Consider the following 19,675-nt stretch of genomic DNA (forward strand, 5'->3'; position numbering starts at 1 on the left):
CTCTGCCTCCTGACTGCTGGCACTAAAGGCATGCACCAACATGCCAGTTGGTTCAGATGTTTTAAAAGAGAAGATGAGTGAGGTTATAGGACTGACGTTTTCCTCCGACTAAATCTTCAGGGAGATCTCAGGGATGCTCCGCTCTATTGGTTTCCTGTTGTTTCATCAAAAGGCTCGGGAAAAACAAACAAACAATAAACAAACTTGCTTATTTCCTTTGATTTCAGCCCTTCACTAGCCTCAACTAATATATTCCTTTATTTCAACTAAAGTCTAACTTACAGGAACAAGTAGAAGGCTGTCCTCTCTAAAAAGAGTTATTTCTCTTAGGGTCTTTCAGCTTTCATGGGCAGCCAGATCTGCTGGCATCCCTTGGAGAGCCCACAATCAAGCAGTTACAAGTACATGGATGTGAGTCTATGAATGAGTTTTCATCTTAAAAGAGGTTTGAGGTCATTGCAAACTTTGGTCAAGCATCCGCCAGTGCTGAATTAGCTGAACTCTCCCTGGAGCCTGCAGGGTTTTCCCAGTACCAGACAGACTGCTTTCCACGGTATGTCTCATGTGCCACTTAGCACGAAATAAGTATTTAACGAACGAGGGTCCTGGACTTTGAACAAAACTGAGCTGGGCGATTTTTGGAGCCACCATAGACTTGGCTGGATTCAGGCTTTACCATGTCCAGGCTGTGCTATTACTGGCAAGCATCCTGCTATCATTTGCCTGAAGGGTACCTGGATCCTGTCTTATTGGGTCGTGGAAACCGATTAAAGAAATTATGCAAACAGCTCATCACCAGGACCCATTATGGCAGGAGAGAAGACAGCTTTGGCGGGAAAGAAGAGGGCGGGCACAGGGCGGCGGAAGGGGTGGGTGCAAGTTCTGTGCTTGGCCCCGGGACCCAGACTGGTCAACACGACCTTCCAGGAGAGCTCAGAGAAAACACATGCTTCCCCTCAGCAAATCGGGACTTGGCAAGCAGTGCGCCGACTGCCCAGTGACTCGCGCGCCGGGACGCTTTCCGACTTTCCCGGACACGCCCCGCTCGCCCCGGAAGCCCGCTCCGGCGGATTTGGCGCGCTTTTGAAGTCCCCGGCGCTCGGATCTGCACAGTCGGCGACACGCCCCTCTCGGTGCTGCGACATGCCTCGGCCGCCCGCTTCGCGGAGGACCCGCGAGGAGGTGGACGCGACGCTGCAGGTGGCCAAGCTGAACGCCGCCGAGCTGCTGCCCACTGTGCACTGCCTGAGCTTCGGCCCCGGCACCAGCGGCGCGGCCGCCGGCGACTTCTGCCTGCTGGAGCTGGAACCCGCACTGTGCCAGCAGCTGGAGGCCGGGCACAGGTGAGCCTGGATGGGGGACCCGGGCACACGATCCCCAGCCTCGTGCAGGTCACCTACCTGCTGCTGCTGCTGCTGGTGTGTGTGTGGGGGGGGGAGGGTAGGGGGTGGGCACCGAGTGAGGAAGTGAATCAGAGAGCTGCTTTGATTGGGCCAGTACAGGCTGGTGGGCGGATCCCCAGCTTGCTGTCTGTCATCTGCCTGGAGGAATCCACGCCTCTGCTAGACTGATGTGTTAGCAGGACTCAGCCGCGGGAGAATGTCAGGCTGAGAGCCCCAGGGAGTAATGAAGGCCTTAGCAGTGATGCCAAGAACTCTACAGAGCACAGTTCTCTCTCAGATGATAGGGGCAATATCTATATGGAGAGTTCCTGCCTTCCACTCGGGCTTCTTTTACTCGGACAGTAGGTGGGACAGATGAGGCAGACATTTAAAGCCTAATGCAGACTTGGTTTGGGGACTCTGACTGAGGATCTGGAGCTGTTTTTTTTAATTCCAGGCCAACTACAAGTTTACTGCCAAGACCTTGGATTTTTAACACTGGGAGGCCCTGGCTGGGACTGGTTTGGGCTTAGTGATGAAGTGTTTATGTTATAGGATTCAGGCCATAGGTTGGATCCCCAGTCCTGTGGGGTGGGTGTTGGTGAAAAATAGGGGCTGCCTGAAAAGTGCAGCTCTCCCAGAGGCAAGCACCTTTACTGAATGAGCCGCCCTGCCGTCCTCCTCAACTAGCTTTGGGTCCGTTTGTTTTGTGCAGATCAGACTCCTGCAAGTTGAATCCTGCAAGTTGAATCCTTCTTGCATTTACTTAGGCATTGTTTCTGCCCCTAGGTTCTTTTTAGTTGGACCGTCTAAGTGCTCTTTGAGTTTGTATAGTTGACCCATCACATAGTGTTCTAGTCATTAGCCACACACTGATCACAAAATACCTTTAAGAGAATTTCCCCAAAAAATATTTATCTATTTGCACCCAGCTGAATTGAAGATTAAGAAGGACTGAAGGTATGAAGGATCTTTTCTTTGTTCGGTTAATATGGTACTTATTTAATTTAGTTGGCAAAATCAAGATATTAAAACAACATGCCTTTTAACCCCACCCCCCAACCCCCAGACAGAGTCTCTGGCCAGGCTGGCAGTAAGCTCACTCTGTAGCCAAGGATGATTGCGAACTTCTAACCCCCTTGCCTCTGGCTGTGCATGCTGGGATTATAGGTATGCTGGAGAGTGAACTCAGGGCTTTGTGCAGGCTAGGCAAATATTCTACCACTGGAGTGAGCTACATCCCCCAGCCTTGTGTGTGTGTGTGTGTGTGTGTGTGTGTGTGTGTGTGTGAGAGAGAGAGAGAGAGAGAGAGAGAGAGAGAGAGAGAGAGAGAAACAGAGGCAGAGAGAGGAGCCTTTGTGATTGGAAGTCAGAAGACAACTCTTGGGAGTTCATTTTCTCCTTCCGTCTCTGAGAGAGGTAGAATGTCTCTTGTTTCTACAGTTTCACGGTGTACTCTGGCCAGTTCTCCTGTCTGCCCGCATCTGCCCTGGAGTACATCTGACTTTTTTTTTTTTAAAGATTTATTTATTTATTTATTTATTTATTTATTTAGTATGCATAGTTTTCTGCCTCCGTGTATGCCAGCACTACAGAAGAGGACACCAAATCTCATTATAGATGGCTGTGAGCCTCCATGTACTTGCTGGGAATTGAACTCAGGACCTCTGGAAGAGTAACCTATGCTATTAACCTCTGACCCATCTCTCCAGCCTGCACCCAGCTTTTCATGTAGGTTTTTACCTGATGTACCATCACCTTGGCCTCATTTACAAGAATTGGAACAATATGTACTCCTCACTTTTGGTTTTTATGCAATAGGGTCTCATGTATTGTAGGCTGGCCTCATCTGGCCTTGTATTCAAGGGTGACCTTGAACTCCTGATTTTACCTCCTATTCCTAAAGAAATGTTTTGAAGTGGGAGGGGTAGGGTACAGAAATGATGGTTAGAGTAAGCGGCTTAGACCCAGTAAACTAGCGGCTCCCAACTTTCCTAATGCTTTGCCCTTTAACACAGTTCCTCGTGTTGTGATGACATCCCAGCCATAAAATTATTTTGCTACCTCATAACTGTAAATTTGCTACTGTTATGAACTATAATGTAGATATCTGATAAGCATGATATCTGATGCTCAACCCCGAAAGGGCAGTGGCCCACAGGTTGAGAACCACTGCATTCAGCTTTATTGGCACCAAGAGTAAACAAAACACAAAACAACCCCCCCAAAAAAAAACTAACACCCCTTTTAATCTTTACACTAAACTAAAGGTTTTGTTTTAGAAAATTCCAGTGCCCTACTTTAGGTTATTTACTGTTTATTTAAAGGAAGTTAGTTGTGCACAGAAGTGTAAAATGCTTCATAGGTAATGCACACAGATCCGACACCTTAGCATCACGGTCAGCTTTGCGTTTCTTCTCCCTCCTCACCTCCATCTTTACTCTCCCTCTCCTGTGGAGAACTCCAGTCTTAAATATAGTCCTCACACAGCCTTCTTTCCCCGAGGTCCCCAGGTCCCTGTTTCTCTGCCACATTGCCGAAGATTAGGCGGAGCTGTGGACCTTTAATCATGCAGAACAAGGCAAGGATGACTGGACTGGGCACCAGCCGCATACTCATCCTCCGGGAACTCGTTAGGGATGCGGAATCCTAGGTCTCATCCAAGACTTACCTTATGCCGGTCTGCTTGCCTTCTCCAGGGTGTCTGTGTATGTTTGAGAAGTGTCACTCAGCCTGCTTTAGAAGACAGCTGTATCATTCCCTTTCCTTCTGCTTTTGTGTGTTTGCTGCTTTGATTTTGTTGTTTCATTTTCTGAAAGGCTCTCAAGTAGATCAGGCTGACCTCAAACCTGCTGTGTACTATCTTACTATGTAGCTGAGGATGGCCTTGAAACTTTGGTCCTCATTTCTACAATTGCAAGGGTCAGTCACTGCTGGCCCGTCAGCCACCTGAATACCAGAGCATCTGGATGCATGCCTTCTGATTTTTTTTTTTTTTTTTTTTTTCATGTCTGTGGTGACATTTGTCCTTCTGGTCTCTTTGAGCCTTTCTTGCCTACGCCTTTAGCCTTTAACCCCAGCACTCGGAAGGCAGAGGCAGGTGGATTTCTGTGAGTTCGAGGCCAGCCTGGTCTACAGAGTGAGTTCCAGGACAGGCTCCAAAGCAATACAGAGAAACCCTGTCTCAAAAAACAAACAAAAAGCTTGTCGTGAAGAGGAGACAGCATGGCAGCATGGGATAGGAAACTGAAATCCTATCTTAGGGTTTCTATTTGCTGAGATAAACACCATGTATGAAAGGCAAGTTGGGGAGGAAAGGAAAGGGTTTATTTGGCTTACACTCAACATTGCAGTTCATCACTGAAGGAAGTCAAGGACAGGGACTTAAACAGGCAGGAGCCCAGATGCAGGAGCTGACACAGAGGCCATGGAGGGAGCTGCTTACTGGCTTGCTCCCCATGGCTTACTCAGCCCACCTTACGGAACCCAGGACCACCAATCCAGGGCTGGCCCCACCCACCATGGGCTGGGCGCTTCCCCATTGATCACTAACTGGGAAAACGCCTCACAGCTGGATCGCATGGAGGCATTTCCTCAGCTGAGGCTCCTTCCTCTGATGACTCTAGCTTGTGTCAAGTTGACACACAAAACCAGCCAGTACGGAGACGCATCTTTGATGGCAAGCACAAAGCTGAGAGAGCGAACTCTTAGAAGACAAGGCGCTATGCTTTCCAAGCTCACCCTCAGTGACGTACTTCCTCCAGCAAGACTACACCTCCTAAACCTCCCCAAATAGCGCCACCAACTGGGGACCAAGTGTTCAAACAACTGATCCTGGGGGCGGGGTGGGGGGAGGATTTCTCTTTCAAAGTACCACAGCTGCAGCCCTGAGGCTTAGTTTTAAGTCTAGAAGCCAGAGGACTGGGGGAGTATTCGAATGCGCTATCCACTAGTGTCTCAATAAGCCACATCTTCTCCCCCCTTCATTTCCCTGTAGTTTTGTCATCCGAGGAGACAAAGATGAACAAGCTGTGTTCTGTAGTAAAGACAAAACGTATGACCTGAAGATAGCAGACACATCCAATATGCTGCTCGTCATTCCTGGCTGCAAAACTGCGGAGCAGCTGAAGAGGGAGGAAACACAGGGAAACATTGTTCACACTGAGGTAATGTTTGGTCCTGTACCTTCCTCTGCCTCCCAAGTGCTGGGACCAGGCTGTGTGTCACCTCTGCTTGACAGCAGTGTTTTTCTTAATGAGTTTTTCAAAGTAGTAGTTGAGGTGTCTGGGAAGGTACCGTGGGGCAACAATGACTTTGTGGAAGTGTCTTGTCTTTTAGAAAGGCCAGAAAGACTTACGCTGCACTGTGATTTCTAGATCTTTGGTTTCTCTAATAATTACTGGGAGTTAAGGAGATGCAGACCCAAGTTAAAAAAGCTAAAGAAACTTCTGATGGAAAATGCCTATGAAGGCCCTGACAGCCACAGAGAAGAAGATCCAAGCCGTTCAAAAGTAAGAATATTATTTCCTGGTTTTATTTGAAAATTTGAAATGTAAATAATTAATTTTTTTTTTTTTTTTTTTTTTTTTTTTTTGAGGTACATTCTTGCTATGTAGACTTGGCAGGCCTGGAACTTACAGCCATTTTCCTGTCTCTGCTTCCTCGTGTGCTGGGATTGTGGGTGTGTGCCATCATCCTTTACCAGTGATAGTCTTATTTTTTTTTTTTTAAATTTGTGTTATAAAAGTTTCAAACATACAGCAGTCTGGGTGGATACGGAGTGGCATTTTGTCAAGGACTCTGCGGTTTAAATGTGCTTGGTTTCGTGTGACCTCAGGAGTTAAGGAGGTGTGGGTCCTTGTCATCTCAGCCTCACAATATCTTCTTGATTGCATTAGAATTTACTGAGTTAAAACAAGGAGCAAAGGCAGGATTGGGCTGAGTTAGTCCTTGGTTGGGAGACCACCCGGGACTAGAGTGTGCTTCTGTGTGTAGAGAGATACCTCATTATGGTTTCCTTGTAGCTAAAGATGCTGACCATCTTTCTTGTTCTGGTTGTCCGTTTGGAGGCAGGATCTCATTGATCACAGGCTGATCTCAAATTTGCTGTGTAGCTGAGAATGGCCTTGGAACCCTGATGTTCCTGTCTGTTTTTCCTAACTGCTGGGCTTACAGGCTTGTATGTGGCCCTGCAGATGGGCCCCAGAGCCTCACACAGGCTTCAGAAACACTCTCCCTGGGCTGTAGCCACAGACCCTGTCTTCTTTTGCTTGCTTGTTTGAGTTTCATTTTGCTTTGTTTGTTTGCTTTTGGAGATTTTGCTTCATGTGCTTTGCCTGTGTGTGTGTCTGTGCATTATGTGTTTGCAGTGCCCATGGAAGCCAGACCCATGGCCCATTGGGTCCTCAGAAACAAGTTATAGGCAGCTGTGACCCACCATGTGGGTGTTGGGAATTGAACCCTGGGTGCTGTGCATGAGCAGCCAGTGCTCTTAATCACTGAACCATCTACCCAGCTCTGTTTTTTGTTTTGTTTTGTTTTGTTTTTGAGACTGAGTTTTCCTGTATAACCACAAGCTCCCCAAGCTGGTCTTTTGACTCGATTTTGCTTCTTAATGCTGGAATTCCAGGTGTGTGCCAGCATACTCACTCAACTTCACAGGAAATTTACCTATCTTTAGAGAAATGTCTGTGCAATTCTTTCCCCTCATTTTAAATTGTTAGTTATAAAAAGGTGATACATAATTCCTTAATAGATAACATGATACAAAGATTTTTTTCCTTTTATCTTTCTATTTTCTTAATTTCTTTCTCCCCCTCTCTCTCCCTCTTTCTCTCTCCCTCTCTCCCTCTCTCTCTCCCTCCTCCCCTCCTCTTTCCCACTCTCCCTCCCTCCCCCTCTCCCCCCCCCTTGAGAGAATGTCTTACTGTGTACTGCCTGTGACTTTCTATGTACACCAGGCTGGCTTTGAACTTAGAACACTATTCCTGCTTGTGCCTCTTGAGTGCTGGGATTACAAATGTGTACCACACTTGACTTGATTTTTGTTTTTGTTTTTTGAGATGAGGCCTTACTGTGTATTTATGGCTGTACAGGAACTCAATTTGTAGACCATGCTGGCCTAGAACTCATAAAGCTCCACCTGCCTCTGCCTCCGGAGTGTTGGGATTAAAAGCATGTGTCACCATATTCAGCCTGACTTGATGATGATGATTTTGTTGTGGGGGAGTATTATTTACAGAGAGTATATACTCTCTGTAACAGCCCTGGCTGTCCCAGAGTTCACTTTGTAGAGCAGGATGGCCTAGAACTCACAGAGCTCCTCCTGTCTCTGCCCCCCAAGTGCTGGGATTAAAGGCATGTGCTACCACTGCGTGGCAACTTGATTATTCTTTATTGTGATAAAATACACATCACATAGCATTTACCACTTTAGTGAGTTCAGTAGCATTTAGTGTGTTCATGATGTGCCACCACCAACACTATCCATCTCTAGAACATTTTATCTTTCTAAACTCTCTACTAATTAAATAATAACCTCCCCAATGGCAACAACTCACTACTTCTTGTCTCTATGAATTCCACTATTAATAAGTCCATATAAGTACAGCCATATTTGTCCTTTTGTGTGGATAGTTTTTCTTTTACATCTATTTATTTATTTATTTATTTATTTATTTATTTATTTATTTATTTATTTGGTATGTGTGGTGGGTGTTGGTGGCGCTCCTGAGTATGGAGGTTAGAGGTCAATTTGTAGGATCAGATTCTCTTTCCTACCTCGTGGACTCTGGGCATTGAACTTAAGCCATCAGACCTGGTGGCAACCACTTTTACCTACAGAGCCATCTCGCCCGCCCTGTTTGTTTTGTTTGTGGGATTGCTGTGTGTTGAGTATGTGTGTGAGGAGCTGGTGGATGGACATCCTATGGCATGTGTGGGGAGGTCAGAGGACAACTCTGTGGAGTCAGTTCTGTCTTTCTGCCTTTACATGGGTTCCAGGGATCAAACTCGGGGTATCAGGCTAATAATGGCAAACATCTTTACCCATAAAAAGCCTTTCGCTGCTGAGTCTTCTCACCAGCTCTTAGACTGGGTCTTGATCCCCCTGCCTCCACCTCCAGGGCACTTCCATTACAAGTGTACAGCACCATGACCAGCAATTAGCATTCTGAAGTACAAAACGTAATCTTTTTATAAAGTCTGGTTGATGACCCTACTTGCTTCTCTCCTCTTCCTCCTCTTTCTCCCCCTTTTCCCTCTCCTTTTCTTGTCCCCCCCCCCCTTTTTGATAGGATTGAATTGAACTGTACAGCCCAGGCTAACCCAAATACTCCTTTCCTTCAGCTTGACAAGGATTACAGGTGTGTGCCATCACACCTGGCTATGACTTTTGTCATTCGTGTTTTTGGCATCCTATTCAATAAACCATTGCCAAGTGCAATGACATTAAGATTTGCTCCTGTTTTCAGACAGATTTTTGGTTTTGTATTACGATGCATCAACAAAAGAAACTGTGCTTTTACTAGCTCCACTTACTGTACTGGTATATTGTTTGTAATCTAACAGATAAGGCTTGCCTGAAGATCAGAATGCAGAGCTAAGCCATTAGTTAACAAACCACCTAGTTAAGAGCTAAGCCACTAGTTAGCCACAGAGGACAGACAGTGGTGGCCACACCTTTAATCCCAGCAGATTGGGAGACCGATGGATCTCTGAGAGTTCAAGGCTACCCTGGGCTACAGGAGAGTAAATCAGTCTAAAAGAGAAACAGATCCCAGCACTAGAGAGAATATAAGGCAGGAGCTCAGTGCAGTGTGAGGTTTGGTGGAGAGCATTGCAGTCTGCAGTCACTCTGAGGACAGGATCACCTGTACTTTGGTCTTAGCCTTGGTAGAGGTGAGAACTCTCTAGTGGCTTGGCTACTTTGCTTTTCTGATCTTCAGCTTGAACCCCAGTATCTGTCTCTGGGTTTTTATTATTCGTGCTACAATTTACTTATTCTCTAGAACTCATTAAGAAAATTCAGAAAGTAATAGTTCTCAAATCATTAAGATATGTGTCTATTTCATTTGTTTATTTCAGTATACAACTGAAGACTTGCTTGATCAAATTCAGGCAAGCGAGGAAGAATTAATGGCCCAGTTACAAGTCCTAAATGCCTGTGAGATTGGAGGTAGTGTAACTATTACCATTCATAATGGTGGAATTATATCATAAGCAAGAGAGAAGCTTTGGGGCACCTTACCCATGTTGCATGCTTGTTTAATTTCCTTTTAGCTTCAAAGGTAATGATATCAGGAGTGGAAGAGTACTTGGTGAAGAGTGCAAGACCTGGTGTTTGAATTCCAACACACACACACACACACAGGCGCACACACACATATACACACACATAGACACACACACAGACACACACACAGACACACACACACACATGATGATGTTTGTCTTGGACTAGCCTATAAGATGATATTTTCATATGGTTCATCTGTCAGTCTGTGAACAGTGACATTTTAACCATTCACTACAAACATTTCCCTTTAGAAGTCCTTAAATATAAAGTCATCTGATATTTTCATTTATATCAGTTTTTTTTTTTTAATTTATTTATTTTGGTTTTTTGAGACAGGATTTCTCTTTGTAATTCTGGCTTTCCTAGAACTCACTCTATATATACACCAGGTTGGCCTCAAACTCAGAGATCCACCTACCTCTGCCTCCTGAGTTCTGGGATTAAAGGTGTGCAGCTCCCCCCACACCTGGCTTAAACCAATTTTTAAACAGGAAACATTTAAAGCCTAAGGGATTGTGTTAGTGACAGTCACGGCATTGATGCTAGATCTGTGGATCAGAATCAGTGCAACAACTTCATAGATTTCAAATAGCTTGGAATGTGTGCTGTGCCTCTTCATATGCTAACGCCAGTGGACTGATGAGCATGTGAAAATTTAAGCACATGTGAAAGACTCAGGTGCAGCAAGCAGTTGATGGAGTAGTTCTGCGGTGCCTCCTTTGAGGGTTTGGTTGGCTTATGCTCTGGAGTGTAGCATTTTTGTCAGTATCTGGATCTGTAGTCACTACTGAGTCCATGTTTGTAAGCATCTATAAGCCATCTGTCTGTCTATCTATCTTCTCTCTGTCATCTATCAATCGATCTATCATCTATCTACCTCTATCATCCATCCATTCATCCATCTGTCCATGCATCCATCCATCCTCTATCTTTCTGTTTGAGGCAGGGTATGACAGCATAGCTGACCTGGGCTTTGCTAAATCAGAGGTTCTCAACCAATGGTTCACAACTCCTTTTGGGAGTCAAGCTAACTTTTCACAGGGGAGGCATATCATATACCCTGCATATCAGATATTTCCATTACGATCCGTAACAGTAACAACATTACAATTATGAAGTGGCAACAAGAATAATTTTATGATTGGGGGTCACCACAACATGAGGAACTGTATTAAAGGAAGGAGGCAGGTTGAGAACCACTTCACTAAATAGATCAGGCCACTTTTGAACTTACAAAAATCCTCCTGCCTCTGCTTCCCAAGTACTGGTGCAAAAGGCATGTGCCGCTATGTGCCAGAACATGTTCTGTTGACCAGACTGGCCTTGAACTCTGAGATCTGCCTGGCTCTGCTTCCTGAGTGCTGGGATTAAAGGCGTGTGCCACCACCACCACCTGGCCCACTGTGACATTATGCTTTGTTCTTAGTCCCCCTCCCACTGCTCCTCCATCACCTGTCTGCCTTCTCTTGGTGAGGACCTTCTTCCCTGCAAATAGGTCCCCTTTGACTTAATGACATGTATACTCCCCTAGTTTTTCTTCCTTCCCCACTCCCCTTAGACCTCTTCCTCATAATCCTGTCTCTGCCTTCACATCCACATGTAAATGTGTATCTTCACACGCATGCGCGCACAGATTTAAATCTAGATTCTATATATTTGAGAAAACATGGTATTTGTCTTTCTCTGGTTCATTTCTGTTAACATAACGTACTCCACTTCCATCCATTTTCCTTCAAATATCATTTCATTCTTGGCTGCTGAAGAAAATCCCATTGTGTACGTACGTAGCCAGTGTTTGCAGAAATCGGGAAAGATATCTTGACGCCCCAGTGGTTATTTTTCTTGTCCACACCCATTCTTTGTGCTGTGAGAACACGTCTGCAGATAGCTGTGGTCAGAGAGTTCTAATCAGCCACACCACACAGTACAGATACCTCAGGCCATTCGTCACAGAGAGTCCTCTCAGGGCACTCTAGAGTGTGTTTAGTTGACAATGAACAGTAGCCACCACAATGCCTTATGGGGAGGAGGGTGTTACTGCTTTGTTTATTGATTATTTAATCACTTTAAGTGTTCTTTAGTAAGCTTGACATCTGGAATTTGTAGGTTATTGGAGGATTCTTGAGTTTGATTATGAGATCAAACTTCTGAATCATGTGACTCAGCTTGTGGATTCCGAATCTTGGTCTTTCAGTAAAGTCCCTTTGACTGTATGTCTGCAGGAACTTGGACCTTTGGAGCCAGAGTGAGTATTTCCATTATTTGTCACTGTGGGTTTCTTTAAGACAATGACAATTCTTTTTCAGACTAGAAGTAAACCAGGGGCATGGCATTTGCATTCTGATATATAAAAAAATTATAAATTTGTATTTTGTGTGTGTTTTTGCCTGAGCATATATGTATGTGAATCATGTGTGTGCCTGCTGTCTGTAGAGGTCAGATGAGGGCATCAGATTCCCTGGGACTGCAATTAACCGGTGGTTCAGAGCCATTAGAGGGTGCTTGGAACTGAACCTGGGTGCTCTGAACCTCTGAGCTGCTCTGTAACCCAGAGTGGGGAAAAAATTAAAAATACACAACTAGAAAGGCTTTGGGACTTGTGGTTACTGGGGTGAATAAATCTGCATCATCTCTTCTACTTTTTATTTTGGTTACAAAAAGTTAATGGTCATATTTGCGCTTCTGTATAACAATGAATGTGTGGCTACCTAATTCCTGCAGAAGGAGTAGCACAGGCCTGGCATGTGACATTTCCAGATTATTTAAATTAGTTGTTAAATATTATTTATCATCTAAGTAATTTAATATTTCAATTCTGTAATTTGTATTTGAGTTTATAGCTAGCAGCTGGGTTTAAAATGTCTGTAAAATGCTGATAAGCTTTCTTGTGTGTTTTAAATTTTCAGGGAAATGATAGAACACTGTCTTCAATGCTATGGAAAGAAATATGTGGATGAAGGTAAAAATTGGAAAGTATTCTAATAGGGATTTTTAACTTGTGTGACAAATAAGTGTGTTGGTGTTAATAAGAACTGTGGGAGGTGAACAAAGATACGGGATTCCTTTTAAGGCATGCTGTTGAGGTAAAGGGTGTGCGAATATGGTACTGAAAAATAACATAATATGGTGTGAGTGAGATGGCTGAGCCAAGCCTGAGGACCTGAGTTTACTCCCACGACAAGGTGACTCTGAAAGCTGTCATCTGACCTCCACACTCAGGCGGTGGCATGTACAAGCCCACACATGTACACACACAACAAAAAATAAATACCCAAATGCCATTAAAAGAAAATGTTATGAACCTATGTGAACCTGTCTGATACCATTCCCCTAGATGAAGTTTATTTTGAATTGGATGCTGACAAAATATGCAGAGTGACGGCAGAGATGCTGTTGCAGAATGCTGTCAAGTTTAATCTAGATGAGTTTCAGGAAGTTTGGCAGCAGAGTGTCCCCGAGGGAATGACAACTCGGCTTGATCAGCTCAAGGTGAGGCTGATGGGGGCGGGGCTGATGGGGGCCGTGCCTGGGATTCTGCCAGTGACGTCTGACTAGATGGGGTGATTCTTGCCCTGGAGCTCAATTGGGAGGTATTTTATTTTCCTGCAGTCTTCATGTGCTCCATCACAAATCCTTTAACTGCCCCGGTAATCATATGCAGTTGTTGGGGCCACAGATGTGTGTGACGTAGTCGGTAGAACAGTTGCCTGGTACGCACAAAGTCCTGAGTTCAATCACTAGCACTTTATACAAATCAAGCATGGTGGTGTATGCCTTTAATCCCCAGCATCTAGGGTAGAGTCCAGAGGATCAGGAGTTCAAGATCATCCTTGGCTACACATTGAGATCATGCCAGTCTGGACTGGTGAAGACCCTGTTTCAAAAAAATAAGAGTGGGAGAGAAACATATAAGAATCCCCAAAGAATACTGGCCAAAGAAATAAACAACAATGGGAAGCAAAAAATGGCACTTAGTAGGTAAAAGTGCTTGCCACCAAACCCTGACACCCCAAGTTTAATCTTTAGGACCAACATGATGGAAAGAGAGAAATGACTCTTGAATTATCCTGTAATTTCTATATTTGTGCTGTCAAGTACACAGATTCCTCTGCACTACACTACATGCACATGCATGTGGATACACACACACTAAAAAATGTAAAAAAATGAAAATAGATACTGGGTGATGGGTAGAGAAATCTTATAGTGTCTCCTGACCACTTAGGTATGGGATTTGATTACCAGAATTTAGGTTCTCTAGATTTCCAGTTTCCCCAAGGCAGTGGGAGTGGATTGGGTGTCCTCTGTAATCTGGACATATGGCTCTGGAACTCACAAGAGGTATCTGAAAAGAAGATGCAAATATTAGTCATGAGCACAGGAATGGAGCGGGTATCCTCTGTAATCTGGACTTGTGACTCTGGGACTCAGAAGAGGTATCTGAGAAGAAGATGCAAATATGATAGTCCTGAGCATGGCCACTGGAGGCTGTGGGGGTAGGGTGAGGTTCCCCGGGACAGGTGGGGAGATGGGTAATAGGATGCTGTGGAAGGCTGGGAAACTACACATTAAGTAAGACAGAAAAGAAGGCAGAGATGTGGGAGGTGGAAGGAGATGATGAAAAGGGTGATGGACATTAACAAGAAAGTGGGGCTGATAAAGTAGGTGAAGCCAAGGAGCCAAGGAAAGTGCTTTCTGCATTTGGCAATGACCAGTCACTGGTGACAGTTGTCACCAAGACATCTTGGCAGACTGGTGGCAGTGGCAGCCAGATTGCACATGGCAAAGAAATCCCAGCTTAAAGGAACTTTTTTATGCGAAGACTTCCTGTAAAGTTTCCTTGGGCTAAATCTAATGGCAAAAGAAAGGAGTCCTATTTAAATAGGAGATCATTACTTTCACTGTCTTTCTTCTGTCTTGTCTCTTGTAGGGGTTAGCACTGGTGGATAGAAACTCAAGACCAGAAATCATATTTTTGCTCAAAGTAGATGATTTGCCCGAGGGAACACAGGAGCGCTTCAATAGTCTCTTCTCTCTAAGAGAAAAATGGACGGAAGAAGACATTGCTCCTTATATCCAGTAAGTAATTCATTCACAGTGGTTACAATGGTTGTTCTTTAAAATGTGGCACAGGGCTTCAGGTTTATGACCTACGATGTTGCTGTGTGGTCCCTGAGGATTCCGTGTCCCCTGAAACTTTCTCAGATGACCTGCTCTGTCACGGTCTGATTATTCATCCTGAAGGTGGAGTATATGCCTTCCTCTTCCCTTAACATCCGTCTATAGCCATTTCTCTGCTCTTCTTCCTACAAAGACAGTTCTTCGGGGGAGAATAAATACACCCATGTCCCAAAGGTAGATACCCCTCATTGATTGCCAACTCCTGTCTTTCCCGCTGCCTAATCCTTTGCTTGTGTTGTTCTTTTCTACTTATATTTATCTATTTAGTTTTTGTGTATGTGGAAGTGTGTGTGTGCACATGCGTGTGTATGTATGTGTGGGGTGGTGGTGGTGAATGGCAGTGCTTGTTTACCACAGCATGTGTGGAGGTCAAAGCACACCCTTGGGTGTTGGTCTTCCCCTTACGCTCTACTTGAGACAGGTTCTTCTGTTCCTTTTTTGCTGCATATGCCAGGCTAGCTGGCCAAAGTGATTTTGCAGATTGTCCTGTCTGTGTCTTCTGTCACAACTTACAGGCCGGCCATGCCCTCTGTAGCTCCTGCTGCGTATGTATCCCTCCTCTATTCTCTCTCCCTCTTAATTAAACCCAACCTTCTGGGGTCCCCCCCCCCCTCCCGTGGCCTACATCTGTAGCTGAAGTTCCTGAAGAAACATCTCCAAGAAGATCACCAAACTAAGAATTTAGCACAGGCCCTGGCCCGTCACTGGGTCTCATGAAACCTTCCTACCTTGTATTTTCATCCTATCTTCCTTTATCTTTCAGTACCACCGATACCCCATTGTATCTTCGCTCCCTGCTTACGATTTTATTGCTTGAGGAAATGGAAGCAAGTAAATAGCAATCCCTTCCTTTCCCGTTGCCCGGCCTTCAATCCCCTCACATCTGCATTCCTCCCTTCCACTCCCCCCCTGTCTGATGTATAAATTGTACTCGCCTTTTTGCGATACATCTTAGGATGGATCGTACTTACCTTAGGAAGGATTGTACTTACCTGTGGGAGTGTGTATACATGTACATGAGGACGAGGATGCACATGGAGGCCAGGAGAATCGGACGTCTTCCTCCATCGCTATCTGCCTGTTTCTCTGAGGCAGAGCCTCTTCATGATCTGAGGGCCTGTCTTGGCTAGACTTGAAGCTAGCAAGCTCTACCCATCTTCCTATCTCTACCCCTCTTGGAGCTGGGATTTGGGGGAAGAACCAGTTTGGTACCCTGACTGCTTCGATCTAAATTCCCTTCCTAACGATTGTGGGGCAAGTGCTCCTAGCCACTGAGCCATCTCTCCTGTTCCTCCTATTGAGGCCAGTCCTCCCTCTGCGCTGGAGTTGTCTCTTCTGGCCCTTTCCAATCCCCCCGACTTCTTGAGTTGTCTCTTTTCTCCCATACTGGGTCATCCCCATCACACATGCTCTGTAGTGTCACCCAGACTGCAGAGCACATGCTGACCCCATGGCCTTTTCTCTCCTTCGTAAGAAAATGCCCGATTGAACCAGACAAGAGCTCTGCAACTGAGCTACATCTTCAGCCCTATTTATTTATTTGAGGGTCAGAGAGGAGTATGTGGCATGCCCCATATAGGGAAATCCGATGACAGCTTTTAAGAGTCAGTTCCTTCTTTCTATGATGTTCAATCCTAGGGACTGAACTCAGGCCATCGTGTAGCAAATGCCTTGGTCTCCGGAACCATCTCATTGATCCTCATTCTTCTTAAACTCCTCTCTCTCTCTCTCTCTCTCTCTCTCTCTCTCTCTCTCTCTCTCTCTCTCTCTCTCTCTCTGTCTTTCTTTTCATGTTTCCTTGGATGCCCTCATCCAGGCCTGAATAAATGTAGTGGCTTCCTCATACTATTTTCAACATTGATGTTTATCATGACCTGCCGATTGTTAAACATTGAAAAGTACCAATATAATGAGCCTTCCACGTTCTCACTGCCCAGATTCCATAATCAACTCATTGCCCCCCATCATTTAAACCTCAGAGCATATTATGCTTTTTCCACTGTGTAAACTACTACTACTGGCCTTCACATTATATTTCCGATTAAACCTCAAGCCCTTTCTGTGAACTTTGTGGCCCTCGGTGATCTAGCTCTCTTTCCCTTCATGTCACCCATCTCCCTCTCCTCAGATTAGGCTTCAGGCAGGCTTCTTTTTGAGGTACATAAACTAAAGTCCAAGAAGGGCAGGCAAGCTAGACAAGCCCATACTTGGCAAGCCTATGATACAGGTTCTTTCACTCTGGACGCCTCCTTATCGCATTGCTTCTATTCCTAATTTAAAGATTACGTGATATAATGGAAGTAACATGGGACCTTGAAGTCACACGCACATAATGGCAAAATTTGACCCTTAATTACTGCCTGGGTTTGTTTCCTCATATCTAATGTTGGGTTGAATAACTCGTTACTCCTATTCTTGTGAGGGTTAGATGAAATGATACATGCAATCTACCTAGTTCAGTTGATACTCAGAAGCAGTTGTGGAGCAAGCTTTGTTGTTGGCTGCCAGCTCACAAATAATGACGTGGGGACTTCTTATTAATTATGAAAGTTCGGCCTCAGCTTAGGCTTGTCCCTCTAGCTCTTATAATTTAAATTAGCCCGTTTATTATTAATTTATGTTTTGCCTCGTGGCTTTTTACCTTTCTTTCATTCTGTTTGTCTGTCTTCCTCCATGTCTTATTGGCATCTGACTCTGTGCCAGATTCATCTCTCTTTCTCCCTTTCTCCTCCTGCCTAGCTATTGGCCTTCAGCATTTTAGAATACCAATCACAGCAAATATGTATTCACACAGTGTACAAATATCCCACAACAGAGTTTTCACTGTTCTTCTCACTCACATGGCTATTGGAAAGATGGCTATAAGCTAGGCATTGTAGCACACGCCTTTAGTCTGAGCACTTGGGATGCAGAAGCAGGTGGATTTGAGGCCAGCCTTGTCTATAAAGAGAGTTCCAAGACAGCCAGGGCTACACAGAGAAACTGGTGTCATAAACAAACAAAAATGGAAACAAAACCAAAGGTAGCTTTAGGAGGTGGGGATAAAGTAAGCAGTCCTGTGTCATGTTATGTTCCCTAAAATATTCATGGCATTTATTTATTTTTATCCCCACAGGGACTTGTGCGGAGAAAAACAATCTATAGGTGCATTACTTACCAAATATTCCCGTTCTTCAGTGCAAAATGGTGTGAAAGTTTATAATTCAAGAAGGCTCATTTCTTAAAAGGGTGGCACACCTTTTGGGAGGACTAAACTGCTTTGTAAAGTTCCTGGATATAATAAAAGAAGATTCTCTTGCATATTTTTATCCCTGACGTTTTTAAAGATTAAATTTTACTTATGATTATTGTAAATGTACGTGATGTTGCATGGGTACATGTGCCACAACATGCATGGAGAGATAGATAGGAGGACTTCCCTGTAGTCTTTCTTTCTTTTCTCCTCCCACCTTTCAAGTTCAGATTGCCAGGCTCACTCAGCAAGTACCTTTACCTGCTGATCCATCTTGTTAGCCCCGTTCTTGGTTTTTAAAACCAACCTTTTGAATACCTTTTTCTCCTCTCCAGCATTTTGTAATTAGCACCTATTTTTATTTTTCCAGTACAAGATGATGTTTCCATATTCTTCAGTGTAGTACCATGATGAATGGTGGTGGTGCATACCTTTAATCCCAGCACTCAGGAGGCAGAGGCAGGTAGATCTCTGAGTTTGAAGCCAGCCTGGGTTACAGAGTATCTTGGAAAAAAAAAATCCGTATTTATTTTATCTTGAATCCTGTAAGATTCTATATATAGAAAGTTCTGCTTTTCACATATAAACTCCATATCTTTAATTACAATTTGGTGTCCTAGTTATTAATATACTTAAAAAGTTCTAAATAACTATTAGAAATAGTATCATACAGAGATTTATTCTGATACAAGGTGTTTCTAGATTAAGGAGTATATTACATATTAGTCAGGATTCTCTAGAATATATATTAAATACATTTTGTATAATACATAAATATGCACATTTATTTTATATAATTATATATGGTATATAAAATAGACTTACACACATTCACATATAATTATATATTTATATATGAATATAAACATCCATATATGTATATTATACATATATAAATTTTATATATTTATAACTTTTATATATAATATATAAATTATGTATGTTACTTTTTATATTATGTATTATATATGTTATACACTATATTATCTAATATACATGTTAGACTGGTTCACAGGTTGTGGTCCAATTAGTCCAACAATGGCTGCCTACCAATGAAAAGTCTAAGAATCCAGTAGTTGTTCAGTTCATGAGGCTGGATGTTGCAGCTGGTCTGTATCCTGCAGAACCCTGAAGAAGTAGGTCCTAACACCAGTGAAGGATTGAACTTGCCATCAAGTGCGAAGCTGCAGAGAACAAAAGCTTCCTTCACCCGTGCCCTTTATATTGGCTCCCACCAGGTGTGGCCCAGACTAAAGGTGGATCTTCCCTCCTCAAAAGATGCAGATTAAAGTTGGGTCTTCTGACTTCAGACATTTAATTAAGAAAAATCTCTCATGGGTGTACCAAGCTGCTTGGATTTTAGTTAATTCCAGATGCAGTCAAGTTGACAACCAAGAATCGCCATCACCAGTGGGAGCTTTTATATTAGTTGCTTACATTGCTGAAGTTGGCTTAACACTGGCCTCTGTTGGCTTAATTATGCACTGTGGATAAAGTGCATTTAATCCTGCATCCTCTCTGAAGAACTCTAGAGGGGCAGTATAACCCCTCACACAGGTAAAACAGAGAACTGTAAATCACTTC

General features: G+C 44.0%; 1 protein-coding gene across 1 annotated transcript; it reads left to right on the top strand.

The window, feature by feature from the left end:
* Positions 1-1,000: 1,000 nt before the first annotated feature.
* Positions 1,001-18,157, top strand: Dscc1 (DNA replication and sister chromatid cohesion 1). Its single transcript, XM_051202656.1, has 9 exons — positions 1,001-1,343; positions 5,380-5,548; positions 5,759-5,893; positions 9,468-9,558; positions 11,785-11,923; positions 12,585-12,637; positions 13,013-13,167; positions 14,609-14,757; positions 17,975-18,157. The coding sequence occupies exons 1-9, from the start codon at positions 1,144-1,146 to the stop codon at positions 18,081-18,083; spliced, it is 1,200 nt and encodes a 399-aa protein (XP_051058613.1). The 5' UTR covers positions 1,001-1,143; the 3' UTR covers positions 18,084-18,157.
* Positions 18,158-19,675: the final 1,518 nt, after the last annotated feature.

The sequence above is a fragment of the Phodopus roborovskii genome, unplaced genomic scaffold, assembly GCF_943737965.1.
Source record: "Phodopus roborovskii unplaced genomic scaffold, PHOROB, whole genome shotgun sequence".
Lineage (NCBI taxonomy): Eukaryota > Metazoa > Chordata > Mammalia > Rodentia > Cricetidae > Phodopus > Phodopus roborovskii.